Here is a 14,772-nt window from a genome sequence, read left to right as displayed (position 1 = left end):
TAAAAGAATAATCATTAAAAGATGGGAATAGCACAAGTATAAAGTGGCAGGGTGTCTTGTGTGCCAGTTGGCATAGGTTGAAAGACTGTGATTTAGAGCAGAGATCTCCAAAATGGTGCCCACATAGAAGTTTTTGACACCTGATGACTTGAAATTAGGAAGATGGAAAAGGGGAAATTATATTTGTAGTTATTATATTCCATATTAGCTCCACCATAATGCTGATAATCTTTCATTTTCACTACATATTAGAATTCTATGTCTTCCAAGTTCTAGAAGAAAAAATATCAAACTATTACCTCTGGAATATCCGACCCAAGGAAAGGAAAGCAGTGATCTAGCAATGAATGATATTTTTCATTCAAAGACTAATTTGGTAAAAGTTAGAAGGTTTATCATTAGACGGTCGATCAATAAAGTGATGAATTTTTGAGGGAATGAAGGTGTGCATGGCAATTACGGAGATTGTTTATTAAAGTGTGGGAGGAACTGTAATTTGCAAGGGTAGCAAAAATAAACTGAATTTTGTACTTTTTGAAGTACTAAGAGGTAATAATTTATATTATTCAGGTTATTAAGAAAATGTGGATATTCTCAATGGAAAAAAAAAAAAAAGGAAAGAACATTTATAATAGTTACAGGGATTAACAAAAGTTAGTAGAAATTGGTTTTTGATTAAAAGAAAAGACCAAAATGGAATATCAATCTATTATATTGGAGACTTATTTATTCATTAGAGAAGTCTAATTTTCTATGATAATTCAGTTTGAAAAGAAGTATTTATTTTATTTTATACTTTATTTTATTATTAAGAGGTATTTTTCATCTTAGAAGAGAGATGAATAAAGTGCTAAGTACAAACCAAAAAAATTTCCAACCAATATCCTGCTCTTTAACATTCTTGCATTTTAAGATTAATTTAAAAGCCAAGAAAATTTTCAGACAGACTGAAAACAAGATGACTCCTACTTATGAATCATAGATATTACATCATATTAAGTGGAAATATATAAAACCTAGTAACAAAACAAATCTGTGAAAACATTCTGCCTCTAGTATAAAATGTAAACACTGTATTCACCATCTCGATAGGTTTCTTCCTATTTAAAACAACAGCTGTATTAATTGTTTAACATTTTCATGGATTTCTCTTCATAATTAAGCTCAACGACTTTTAGTTTAAAAGGAAGTGCTTTGTTTTCAAAATGTAGTTATTGTCTTTACTTAACCTCACTTTGGAGGGTCTTTAAAATTTGTCTGGGGACTTTTTTCTAATATTATTTATATTTTTCCATGTAGACAGATCTCTTCCATCTGTACTACAACACACATCATTAAAAAGTTACCCGAGAACAATTCTTTTCTTAAGAACCATAACTTGGAATCCAAACATGTAAAAATACACTTAAATTTACACTAAATCACAAGAGTATGGGTGAAATGAGTAGCAGTTCTCAAGATTTTGTTCAAAATTATATTTGACTGCAAGAGAATAAAATGACTTAATAGCATCTAAGATTACCAAAGAAACCAAAGGTTATACAAGTGCTTTCAATATATACAGACATGAGCTTACCTTGACTGAATTGCAAGATAAATTGTACGACGAAATGACACTAGATTGATTTCTGTTTTGTCATGGATAGTCACTTTTTGTCCTGGAAGAAAAAAGCTAAATTCAGAAAACATCACACAAAGTATGAAACAAATGCAAATAAGCCTTTTTATATTATGCTTTAAAAACATCAAATCAGACAGATTTTTCAAAACTATTTTCTTTGTTTCAGTTCTAGAATCTGTAGTCAATAATTTTATTGAGCCATGAGGGAACAATCTAGCATGTTCTGCGGCAGGCTCTAGGAGAGGAATCAACTATATTTGCAAGATCTTTTAGAAATAAACTCATGAGAGCAATCTAAATGTGACTTTTTTTTTTAATGAAAAAAAAAATAAAGTGAGCTGTCTTTTAGTAGGCAAAATTGCTTCAAAAAGTTTTTGAACCAAACTAAGAAAATTCCCCGTTTCACACACACACAAACTATTTCTTTTTAGAAAGGACTTCTTCCACGTTGCTGTCTGATAAAATAACATTTCAAAAGTGGTAAATGGCACCTAAATACTTGAGAAGAATTCAATCACTTATGTGTGAGCTATTTATTAACCTTATGAGGACTCATCACAGGAACAATATAAAATCTTAAGCACAAATGTTAATGTTAGTATGCAAATGTAGTCCCTCTAATTTCTGAAACCTTTGCTCATATTTGTTTTAAAATTCTAAAATGAAATAGCAAGTAAAAGTAGAAATATCAATCTGTCTTTATAAAAAAATTACCAGACTTATTGTTAGAGTTAATTACATAAGTATCATTATATTTTTCTTAAATAGCATTGAAATAATTTGGAAAAATGTTTACCTTCTTCATCTTCATCCCCCTCTTCTTCTTCTTCTTCCTCCTCATCTTCTTCACTATCTCTAGCATCTTGATCTGTATTTGAATCACTGTCACCTTCATCAAGAATTTCTAGAAAAAACAAAGTAGATAATAAAATCACAGCAAAAATTCAAAGGTCAAATGTTGCCTATGTCACATTTTGAAAACTGGTTCATTCTGTACTTTAGGGTAGAAAGAGATCACCAACCAACCCTTTAAATATATATGAGCTAACTCAAAGTGCTCTCCTAAGGAAAACAAACAAACAAACAAACATATCTATTATCATTCCTCCAAAAATCCTTGGTAGTTAAGATACAAAGACTAGACAAAGAATAAAGAGAAGAATTAACTGCTAGCTTTTCAAAACAATGTGGAAGATTTTAGACTGGAAACTGGCATACTCTGAGAGTCAACAAAGACATTTATTTTATCTTAAGAAAAGTTATCAACTATGGGTTGAAGTGTAAAGAAGAAAATAAATTAAAAATAATAAAACAGAAAACAGAAAAGATAAAAAACAAACTCACCTTCCTCTCCCCAAAAACCCTAATTCATCATTCTTTTATTATCTATTGCATGCTATACATGGCCATTTTTTAAAATGGTGAACAACAAAACCAATAATTAATCCATACAAAGAGTAGTCAGATACAAAACAAACAGTTGCAGAAATTTTATTTTGAAAAAGTACTATTTGTTCTATTAGTTTTACAGTAAAAAAAAAACCTTTTTTAAAACCTAAGGTACTTTGGGCTTCTAACATCATTTGTTTGATGATATTGTCCATAAGATCAATGAGTTTTTCATCCTTTAAATCACTAATTTTAATAGCACAGGTAAACACTTCTGCATCCTAGTCAATGTGATTTATGAGCTACTATGCCTTCAAATCATCTGGAAACCAACCTTACCTTAGCTTCTCTTATATAGCAACCTTCTAGATATAAGGGCCTCTGAACTTATTAAACCTGGAATTTGGACCAAAGCACAGTCTATTGATGAATCTATACTTAATGGTCAACAGGGAGGTTAGGGCTCATTATATAAATTTGAGAATCATTAGCATCCACATGATAACTGAATCTCTGCAAAGTAATGAGATCAACAATGAAACAGTATAGAGGTAAGAAAAGAAAAGGATTCAGGATGGAGTCCTGTGGGATACTCATGGTTAGCAGGAATGACCTGAATGCAGATATTTAGTAAAAGTCAGAGATGAGTCAAAGAAGAAAAGCAGGAGAGAGCAGTGTCATGAAAACTTAAAGAGAACAAAGTATCCATGAAAAGAAAGTGATCAAAGAGTGTCAAAGGCTGCAGAAAAGTCAAGAAGGATAAGAACTGAGGAAAGGTCATTAAATATGGCAATTAAAAGATGATTAATAACTTTGGAGAAAGCAACGTTGTTTGAGTGATGAGATCAGAAATTAGTCTGTAAAGAAGACACCTTGTTTCTAAAATGCTGCCAGACACAAAGTCAAGTAAATACAACTCATTAGGCGGTCCTGTAACTAACACTGTCCATTATTACATTTCTCTCTCCATTTTATTTTCCTATATATTACATGAAAATGTGCCCCAGTATTTTTTAAAGAATGAAAGTCAAAGAAACTCTCCATCAGTTTCTCTTGACCTAAAGTGAATTTTGCTTAACTTGGAGAAATGTTTAATCTTTAATTTTTAAAAGTAAGAAATTGTATTTCTAGTTATTAGCACACTGACAATATCCTGGAGGATAGGAAAGGGAAATTACGGAGTGGAATGGATTTGAAATATATTATTCAGGACATATGAGAGGAAAGGAGAATGGCGGGGGGAAGAGTTGGTGGAAGGGATAGGAGGAATAAAGATGGGACTCCTAATTTTTCCAGGAACAAATGCTACAAGAAAAAAAGAATTAGCTCAGCTAGAATTTCCAACTGTGTTAATAACCTAAGGAAATGTACTTGTAATTACAATTAAAAATTTCTTTAACTTTGATTCCTCAAATCAAAATATCCAATTTGAATAAAAGAAACAAATGTTTTGGTTTTTCCATTAATCAGTAGACATTTATAATACATCTACAATGCATTATACTTGATGCTATAAAAGTTCCACTTCAAGTAGTTTTCAATCTAGGTATAAAGACAATACTAAGAGACAAGACAATTAGGAACAATTCAAGATAATATATAATTGCTGAATTGTGAAATACAGATGTTTGGTGCTATAAAAGGAATTTTAAAGGAATGGGGAAGAGAGCATGAACAAATGTTTATTGACAAATAAATGAAATATGATCAGAAAGTAGGACATGCTAGAGCAGAAGGGCTAAGGAAGAGAGAGACAATCAGATAGATAAGAAGAATCAAATCACGGACAGTAGGAGGATGTATATTAGTGTTATTTTAGGAAAATTTGGCAAATTAATTCAGGATACCTAAATTTAGTGAAATCAGTCATGCAACTGTTGAGTACGCATGGTATGAAATGATGAGAGTGCTTTCTAACGATATTTTGAGGGAAAAGTTGATAGGACTGGGAGAACACACTGGATTTAAAGGACTAAAGAGATTTGACAGTCAAAGACAATTGTAAGCTTTTTTGGCTTATGATATTTTAGCCACCTTGGAAATATCACTTAATCTCTCTTGGCTTCAAAAGAAGTAAAGAAGGTGGAGGAGAAATAAATTAGACAACTTCTAAGGTATTTTATTATTCTAAATCCTATATTACAACAACAATGGGGGATTTGAGAAGGGATTTAAGGTAAGAGGTGACTCAGTTCCATTTTAGACATGTTAAATTAGATATATAATAAGATATTTGAGAAGAAATGTTCAGTAGATAGAAATGCAAATATGATATAAAAATAATAATAGTGGCTAGGGATGAAGATATAGGTGTCATCAGCATTTGCATTTGGCTAAGTGGCTGATAAAAACAGGATGTAAGACACACTATTTTTTTAGAAGTAGAGATGTCAGCACCATGGAGTTAAAACTAGAACTTAGAAGAGATCTCAGAAGTCCACATTCCTTCATGTACAGATGAAGAAACTAGGCACAAAGAGGAAAAGTTTGTCTGAGGTTCCACAAGAGATTTGGTTTGGTAATGTTTGAAATGGAATTTGAACTTCGATCCTCTGACTCAAAATCTAGCACTCTGTACCATACTGCCTCCTGTAAGGCCAGAAACTGGCTCAAAAGAAGATAATCAAGTTAAATTCTCAGTTTCCTTGCTGGTTCATCATTCATCATACCCCTAACTGGACACATTTTAAGGTTATCATATGTCCTTTTCTCATCCCTTTCTAAATTTTCTCACTCAGTGACCTCAGCAGCTCCTATGGATTTAAGTATTATTTGTATGTCTACATTCATAGTTGTTCTCCTGAGTGATAACAGCCCTACATTCTCAAAGCAAAATGTCCAATTTGGATAAAATAAACAAATATTTTGGGTTTTTCCATTAATCAGGACACTTATGCATTTATAATGCATTATACTAGATGCTATAAAAATTTAACAACAAAAAAGACATTTTAAGTAGTTTTCATTCTAAGTATAGAGACAACATTAAGAGACAAGACAATCGGGAACAATTCAAGATAACATAATGGTTGAATTGTGAAATACAGACTTTTAGTTCTATAAAAAGAATTTTAAAGGGACAGGAGAAGATAACTGCTAACTGGACATTTCAAATTTGAGATCCCATAAACATCTCCAACTTACAAAGTTTGAAATAGAGCTTATTATTTTACTCAAAAGCCACCCTTCTGAAGTCTCTCTTTTCCCCTCTGTCAAGGACACCAACATCTTACTAGTCATCTATGTTTATAACCTTAATGTTATCCTTTCTTCATTCTTCCTCAAATTAAAAATAAAGTCAGTTGCTATTTCTTCTTCACAAGTGTTGTAGCTGGTCAATTCTGCCTATTTGTGGCCTCCCCTTTTAGGTTCTTTTCATTTCTCACTAAAACCTGTTTTAACAACCTGTTAACCTGTGAACAAGTCTACCCCCTTATTCTACCAATCATTCATTGAGCCATCTAAGCAACTTTCCCAATTCATAGGTCTTACTATTTAACTTTCTAACTCAGTAAAATGTGGCAGCTTCCTATTATGATATATAAACTTCTTTATTTGGCATTTCTAATCTGATCCCAATCCTTTTTTACATTATTCCTTTTCCCAGGCTTCCTACCAAACTAGCTTTCTTGCTTTTAACACACGACTTTTCAACTTTCAAATGTGTGACTTTACATTGGCATTTCCTTGACTAGAAGATACTTTTTCCTCATCTCTGCCTCTTAGAATGCTGCATTTCCTTCAAAAATTTAACTCAAGTACCACCTTCTGTATAATGCTTTTTTTAAAGGTCACAACAATGTAGAATGCTAATGTCCACTGTCTCCAAATGATTCTGCATTTTGGAGGGTAAATATTCTCCATATACTTATTTATAGACATCATGCCCCCCTCGCCTCCCCCCCCCCAAAAAAAAAAGTTTAAGACATTTTATTTACACAGGAGTTATTTCATTTGTTATCATATTCCCTGTGTCTAATGTAATTCCTGAAATATCGCAAATGCTTAATAAATGCATACTGATGCTGGTTGATTGAATACAAAGGATATATGCTCAATTCAATTAGAAATGAATACATTTTAGTTCCTAAATAGTTTTCTATTTTTTTAAGTTCTTGAACTTTTAAACAAAGCAAACTTCTTACAAATTAAATATTTTAAGATAATCAGAAAAACCCTACATAAAAATATAAAATTATAGTTGTCTAAGTTGTTTTTAGTAAACTTGAGAATTAAAATAAAATTCTACTTACCTTTTTTAATAGTTTTGTATTTCTCTTCATTTTCCTTAAAATTAGGATCCAGCTTGAAAACATCTTTTAGGAAACAAAACCAGTACATTTTAAAATCATGAAAATCCTTATGATATTTATATTGAAATTCAAACTGTTTAAGCATGGTTTTTTTGTGTGTGTGTGTGTGTGTCTGACTTACTAAGTACATCCTCTGGATTATACTCATCTTCCAGTGGAAGCATATGCGTGAATTGGTCTTCTTCCTCCACAAGATCAAGTCCTTCCAAAATAACAGGGTGATCCTTGAATCCATCCTTACGTACTGCAAACATCACTTCAATCATATATTGAACTCGTTTGTCAATTTCAGATTCATGGAGAATATTGCGAAGACGTTCAAATATAGCTGTAATTCAAAAGAAAAAAGTTATTTGAATAAAACACTCACACAATATTCAACCAAAACCTCAACTCTATAGTAAAGGATATACTCACCATTAATTCCTCTAGGAGATACTTCTGTTAATTTTAGGCCACACTCTTTAAGAAATCCAATAGCTACTTCAACGCTGTCATCTGTTGGTCTTTCAAGAAGTAAGGTGAGCATCTCTAAACATAAAACTTCATGTGCCTGTAAGAGTGAGATGACATGATCAAAAGAACATGCTTTTGGATAATTATTTATAAAATGATACTTTATGTTATATAATGTCAATGAAAATCTCTTGTGAAGCCAATGCTAGGCTGTAAGCCAATAAATTCTATTACTTATAGACACTAGTTTCTCAATTGGACAGTAAATTTATTTCTTCTACTTTCATTTTCCACTTTTGTACATCTAAGATCTATTAACAAATATCCAAAACTGTTTAAAAATGTTAACTCAGCCTGAATTAGAGTTTGGTAGATTTCTCTCTACACTTGCTGCATATGAAATTCCTTCTATCAGATCCAACCCTTCATTCTAGAACCTTATGCTAAAAATGGAATTCCACACTGGATACAAACTCAGTTCCAGAGGATTATCTAACAAGACAGCTTCTCCCAGAACATTTAGTAAAAGAGTACCTCCAAGTCAATCTAGATTAATTCTGATCTAGATGTACTACAAACTTCTTGAAAAAAAGGGAGGGGCAAACTCCATCTCCCTCCATCCCCTTTTCAGTTTCCTTTATTCTTTGAGGGCAGGGACTTTCTTTCCACTAGTATTTATATTCCCAGCATTTAACAAAGGCCTGACACACAGTGACACAGTGGCTGCTATTCAGTACTGTTAGATTCTTTTTGACCTGTAGACTACAGCAGGCCAATACTGCCCAAGAGATTTTCTTGGCAAAAATACTGGGAATGATTTACCCCTTCTCCAGAGAATTAAGGAATACAGAGAATAAGAGGCGTGGCCACAGTCACAAGCTAGTAAGTGTGTAAAGCCTGATTTGTATTCACAACTTCCTAACTTCAGGCCCAGAAGTCTATCCACTGAACCACCTAGCTGCCTTGATACAATAAGCGATCAATAAATAATTGAATAGCTGACCAATGAAGGAATATTTTCTCTTCATATTTCGATAAATGCTATATTTTACCATTTTAAATCTATAATATATAATTCAATATTCAAGTTGAAAATATTTTTAATAATTCTGTATTAGGAATATGTTGCACAATTTTCTGATTAAAAGATTTTATATATATGTACACATATAATAATGCAACTTTTTAATATCTTTCATATGAATTGCTTCAAAAACCAATTTTTGGTAAAGGGATAAAATGCTATATATAACTATGAAATGACACAAATTATCAATGCAATAAGATCAGGAGCCATGTTTAAAATTTCATTTTGATAAGCAATGACATAAATAATTTATGAGCAAATTTAGAGTAATTTTATTAGGAAAATTCATCATAAAAACAACATTTCTCATAATTTAAGTCAAAGATTTAGGCAATCTTTTCTAAAAATCACAGATATTACAAGGAAAGGAGTTTAAATTTCATAATAATCAAATAACCTTGTGTCTGACAAAAATGTTTCTACTTCATAGAAAGGAAAAGAGACAGAAAATATGCCAACTTAACTTTTTGGAAAAAGCTCTGAAAATATTTTTAATTAGCTTTATACTATTCATTAAAGTGTTTGCAAATCTTCCAATGTCTCAGCATAGGTAAAATTAATTATCAATAGGAATAAGTTTTCTTGTACTCTCATGGTGGCTAGGGAAGTGCTGCTCAATGTTTTTTTAGTAAGGAATTCCTATAGTTAAAAGAAATGACAAGTGACACTGAAACCCTGCACTTAGTAACCCTAAACAAAGTTCATTTTTATTTAATCCTAAAGTTAATTTTCGTTTATTATTTTTCTCAATCTATTAACAACAGATATGAAAAGCAAGTTTTTAATTGACATAAATATCACTGTTACTACTTCCCAAGAGTATAAACTTCTAAATTATTTTGGAGGAAAAAACTATTGAGTAAGGAAATGTATTTGACTTTGAACCAAATGAATTAAAAATTGTCACATCAAAACTAAGATATATTTATCAATTATATCTATGACAATTATTTATTTGTTTAAACTGAATAACCTGAAGGCATAGATATAGAGGAAATAATATTTCCTACCATGCTCCCATAATTAGGATCTACTAAACAAGTGAAAGAGAAAAACAACTTCCAATTTTAGTCTCAAGATTAAAAATAAATGAAGTCACACTATTTGAAAATATAGTAATTTGTAAAGAGTGCCCACACTTGTAGTTTGCTAGTAATATAAAATGAAAATATAAAAAACCTCCAACTATACATTTTCTTATTCTTTATAAGTGTTGTACTTCAGAAGAAAACAGCAACAATAAATGATATGTTATAGGGCTACTAGATTCCTTATTTTATGGAATAGGTCAAAGTTTCAAGACTAATACTTACCACATTCTGGTTAATTAGGTGGGCAACAAATTTTGAAGCAGTTAAACAAAGTTGCTGCAAAATGAAGCAACAGAAAAAGTTACATAATAATAAACGACTTCCTGAGTCTTAATAAAGTATCATTAAATGAACATTTGTATATGCATAAAGTATTGAAAGCTGAAAGTTTTTATGAGTGTCCATTCATTTTAATTTATCAATAGGAAAATGCTAAGGAATAAGAATATAATTATTTTTAATCTTTCTCTATATTGTTTTATATCAGATCTGTACCATTTAATAGTTTGTACCATTACAGCATTTAGAATGCAAGTATATTACATACCTTATCATTTCTTCGATAGCCTTTTCGAAAATTAAGAATTAACCTCTTGAGGATAAGTTCTCCAATGTTGGGGAATTTTGAATTTATAATTGCCACAAGGGCTGCATATACATGAGTAAAAATTGGAGATGCACTTTGTGCTTGCAAAACAGATCGAGACAGCAATCCCCTGTGATTTTTAAAAACAGGAAAACACATATAAGAAAATTTATAAAAATCCAATATAATCTTTCCAAAGGAAAAACTACATTTATCAACAATTTTAATGTATTTCCTCCTATAAATAGCCATGAGAAGCAAATGAAGACCAAATTTTTCAGCACTTTTATAAATATAGATTAGAATTTCTTTCTTTCAGTTCCTATTTCTTCTACATCATGACCTCTGGAATTTTGAAAAAAATCAAAGTTTGGAAAGAAAAAAACAAAGGAAAAATTACAAAATCTCAAAGATAAATGAACTGGATTAAAAAAAATAGTATTAAAATTGTTGCTGTTCAGTTGTTTCAGTCATGTTTGACTTTTCATGACTTCATTTGGACTTTTGTGAGCAAAGATACTGGAGTGCTTTACTGTTTCTTTTTCCAGCTTATCTTATAAGTGAAGAAACTGAGACAAACGGGTTTAAATGATTTTGCCCAGGATCACATAGCTAATAAGTGTTGGAAACCAGATTTGAACTCAGGAAGATGAGTCTTTCTGACTCCTGTTGTGCCAATCTATGCATTGTGCCACCTAACTGCCCTTCACAAGAGATATTAGCTACAGCACTAACACATATTTATGGCCTAAATGCTAAAGGCAGAAGAAACGATTTTTTTTTTTATGAAACTTAGACTACTGTTATCATAAGAGTGGGCTTAGAGATAAAAAATACCTCCCCTGCATTATGCCATTTCTTATTTTCATTCACCAACCCTCCTGCAAATCAATACCTTATTGGTTATGTATAGTTGTAAAAGCCTCCAATTTTAGAACCATAAAGAGCTCTGCCTGACCCCTTTATCTATATCTACTTTCTACCCTGCTGCTCCTCAATCAAAATTAGTCTTGGCTAACTAAACTAACAAAGCTAACTGATTTAAGTTATATTACAATGTGAATGCTCAACAGAATTAAGTCTTCCAGCAGGGAATTTGTTTTATCCATTCCTCCCTCCTCACAAGTAAACTGTAAGAAATCTTTTTGGTCTTTTTTTTTTTTTTTTTTTTAAACCACTTGTACATATCACATTTAGATACCTTAATAACTGTTTGGTAAATGAATAAGTGAATGGGGTATACAGAAGTACTTTTTAAACTATTAAGAATCTGTAATTTTCTTACCTTGTGACAACATAGTCTAAAGATAACAAAGGGTATGGCATAGCCCTCTTTTAAAAACATATTTCCCACTTTCCAAATTTTCAGCCTATTTCTTTCTTTATTTTTTTAAAAGCTTTTGAAATAAAGTTGTTAAAAGTTCGAGCAGTTTAAGACATGGAGTTATGATCAATAACAATTGGACAAGTTCTTCTGTAAATAGTTACATGTGTATGTGTGCACAAGCTTCATGATGACTTATTAAAATCTAGTTAATCATAAATTCACATGAAATGAATACCGATATATATCACTGAAAGAAAACAGGAAAAATTACAAAGATTAGTATCCATATTTTAAAAGAGTAGTGTTTGTTTTTGCCATTGTTAGTAGGTTACTTTTTAAAAAAATACTGTGGAATGAAATATTTGATACTTACCGTCCCCTAACTATATTTTCTTTAAGTAATTCTTGAATGATAATCCCAATGTTAGAAATGTTCACTTTATTGATGAGACCATTGATTGACTTCTTTAAGGCTTCCCAGCTCATTCGTTGGTATGCTAAGCTATAAGAAATTTTAAAATAGGTAAATCAAAGGATCTTATGCTACTTTCTAAATATACTCATAATAATAACAATGAAAAATATAAGAATTCATCAATAGTTTTTTAAATTTTCAATTTGACTATAAATACACAAAGGACACTATTCAATATATTGTAACCATAGAAATAAATGCCTGTCAAATTAAAAATTCCCTCTAATTAACCTGTTCATATTCTAAAATGCAAAACTGATGCTCAAACCTACCATACTATGGGAAAACTGACACATGCTATAATATAAGAAGGATGCAAATTTTTCCAGAGTAAGGTAAAATAATGGTGAAAGATTATAATTTCTTCTTAGTTATCACTAAAGTTTTCATAAAGAATTCATCTCATTAAAAAAAAAATTTCCCCCCAATTACATGTAAAAACAATTTTAAACATTTTTTAAAGTTTTGAGTTCCAAATTCAATTCTCTTTCCTCACCTCCTTCCCTGCTTCAATAAGCAATGATACAAACTATACATGAGCAATCATGTAAAACACTTCAAGTCATGTTGTGAAAGAAGTGTAAGGAAAAAAAAATCATTTCTTAAAGTTTAATGTGTAAATATTCTTTTGCATTCCATCTCTTGTCAAAAACCACTGTTGTAAAGATAAACTAGATTTTTTTTCCCTAATAAAGGCAAAAAGCTATTTTTGCTAATTATAAGATAAAATTAAAAGTGAAACTAATGTGAAATTAGTGTGTATTTTACTTACAATGAAGGAACATAAGCAGATCATGTAAACAAACCAAAATAAAATAGGCTAATAAGAGGGTTTAAGGGATGTTTTCTCTTCCTAGAAATCTTTTAAGCAAATGGTCAAAGATTCCTTGTGAGATATGTTGAAGACAATTGTGTAAATTTATGGCTTGTGCCAGATGACTTCTGTAGTGTCTTATAAAATGGACAGTCTGTGATATTTGCATAAATTCATGTCTAAAAGCATAGTTGTTACCGAATTTTTTTTTTTGGCCTTAAGAGAGATTTATACTAATTAGTCCAGGAAGATGAATAGCTTCTCTATTAAAAAAAAATTGCACTTTGTCTTAGGCAAATTACTTAATGTCTAAATGAGAAAGCTGAGTTCTAATAATCTATGACTATATTCAAAAATTAATTTCATATTCTTCCATGTGAAATGTGGTTTTTGGCTGAACAAATCTGTCAATAAAAATTTCTCTGAGTCTTACTTGAATCTCTTTCTTGAATTACTAGAATGGAGTATCAAGTATATTAAGAAGCCTAAATTTCACCTGTTTCATTACTAAATAACAAACATATATAATAACAATAGTAAGAAATAACTAGTATTTACAAAGTGCTTTAAGAGCACTTTCTGTTATCTCCCTTGAACCTCACAACAATCCTGTGATATTGAAACTATTATTTATCCCCATTTTACAGAGGAGGAAAATGATACTGAGTTAAGTGACTTGCTCAGGGTCACACAGCTAATTAAGTATCTGAAGCAGGATTTGAACTCAGTTCTTTCTGATTCAGTCCAGTGGTCTACCCATTGTGTCACTCTGCTGCTTCTATTCTGTTTAAAAAGAGGTTTTTTGGTAGTGAATAATTTTTATTAAGGATTTCACCTACTTTCACAATATTTTTGGTAGTGAAAAATATTGTGAAAGTAGGTGAAGTCCTTAATAAAAATTATAAGGAGACTGAGAGCTCCTGGAAATAAGAAAAAATGAGGAAAGGAAAAACTAATCACATTTTATGAGAAGATCCATTTGAACTGGTTGCCCTCAATAATATTCTAATTTCAAAATGCTCTGATTTTATGCTTCCCTTCAAGGATGGAGAAAATGGGAGATGATAAACATATAAGCAGTACATTGGTCTACATTTGAATACTGCATTGTCACAATGATACAAGAAAGAATCTCTGCTGTGATTTCACTTCTCTGAGCCCATTTTTTTTATTTATAAAATATGGGCACTGGACTTGATTTCTCTGGTCCTAAAGATCTTTTGTGATCCTTGATGATCCATTATTGCTTTAGTTAGTTCCAGGGTTGCTTAGCTCATTACTTTAACAGGATGCATGTCCTGCTCTTTCTTAAGTCTATAGAGCAGCCCTTTAAATGTGGAAAGTTTCCTATGTTCCTCGAATCTTATTTTTTCCAGGTTAAACAGTTCCAATTTCTTCAATCATTTTTCACATTGACAGTTTCCAGATCCTGATCATTCTGGCAATTCTCTTAAGGAATACTTCAGTTTGTCAAGTGTTCCTTTTCAATTATGACTGACACCTAGAATTAATCTATGAACTAACAGTGATAGAGTTAAAGAGTAGTTAATTTCCTTTTCCTCTAAAGGCTTGTCTAAAGAATCTTACAATGGTTTGACATGTTTTAAGGGAAT

General features: G+C 31.1%; 1 protein-coding gene across 3 annotated transcripts in view; it reads right to left on the bottom strand.

The window, feature by feature from the left end:
- Positions 1–14,772, bottom strand: part of CWC22 (CWC22 spliceosome associated protein homolog) — a 52,781-nt gene that overhangs the window by 19,654 nt on the left and 18,355 nt on the right. For all 3 annotated transcript variants that reach the window (XM_003764015.4, XM_023499317.2, XM_023499316.2), the window contains exons 4-11: positions 12,244–12,372; positions 10,505–10,673; positions 10,180–10,233; positions 7,741–7,876; positions 7,445–7,651; positions 7,264–7,326; positions 2,418–2,525; positions 1,577–1,658 (exon numbers count right to left, since the gene is read on the bottom strand). In XM_003764015.4, the coding sequence (XP_003764063.1) occupies positions 1,577–1,658; positions 2,418–2,525; positions 7,264–7,326; positions 7,445–7,651; positions 7,741–7,876; positions 10,180–10,233; positions 10,505–10,673; positions 12,244–12,372 (948 nt within the window). The remainder of the gene's footprint in view (positions 1–1,576; positions 1,659–2,417; positions 2,526–7,263; positions 7,327–7,444; positions 7,652–7,740; positions 7,877–10,179; positions 10,234–10,504; positions 10,674–12,243; positions 12,373–14,772) is intronic.

The sequence above is a fragment of the Sarcophilus harrisii genome, chromosome 3 (genome assembly GCF_902635505.1).
Source record: "Sarcophilus harrisii chromosome 3, mSarHar1.11, whole genome shotgun sequence".
Classification (NCBI taxonomy): Eukaryota; Metazoa; Chordata; class Mammalia; order Dasyuromorphia; family Dasyuridae; genus Sarcophilus; species Sarcophilus harrisii.
The sequence above is the reverse complement of the archived record's forward strand: the minus strand, read 5'-3'. Positions and strand labels throughout refer to the sequence as shown.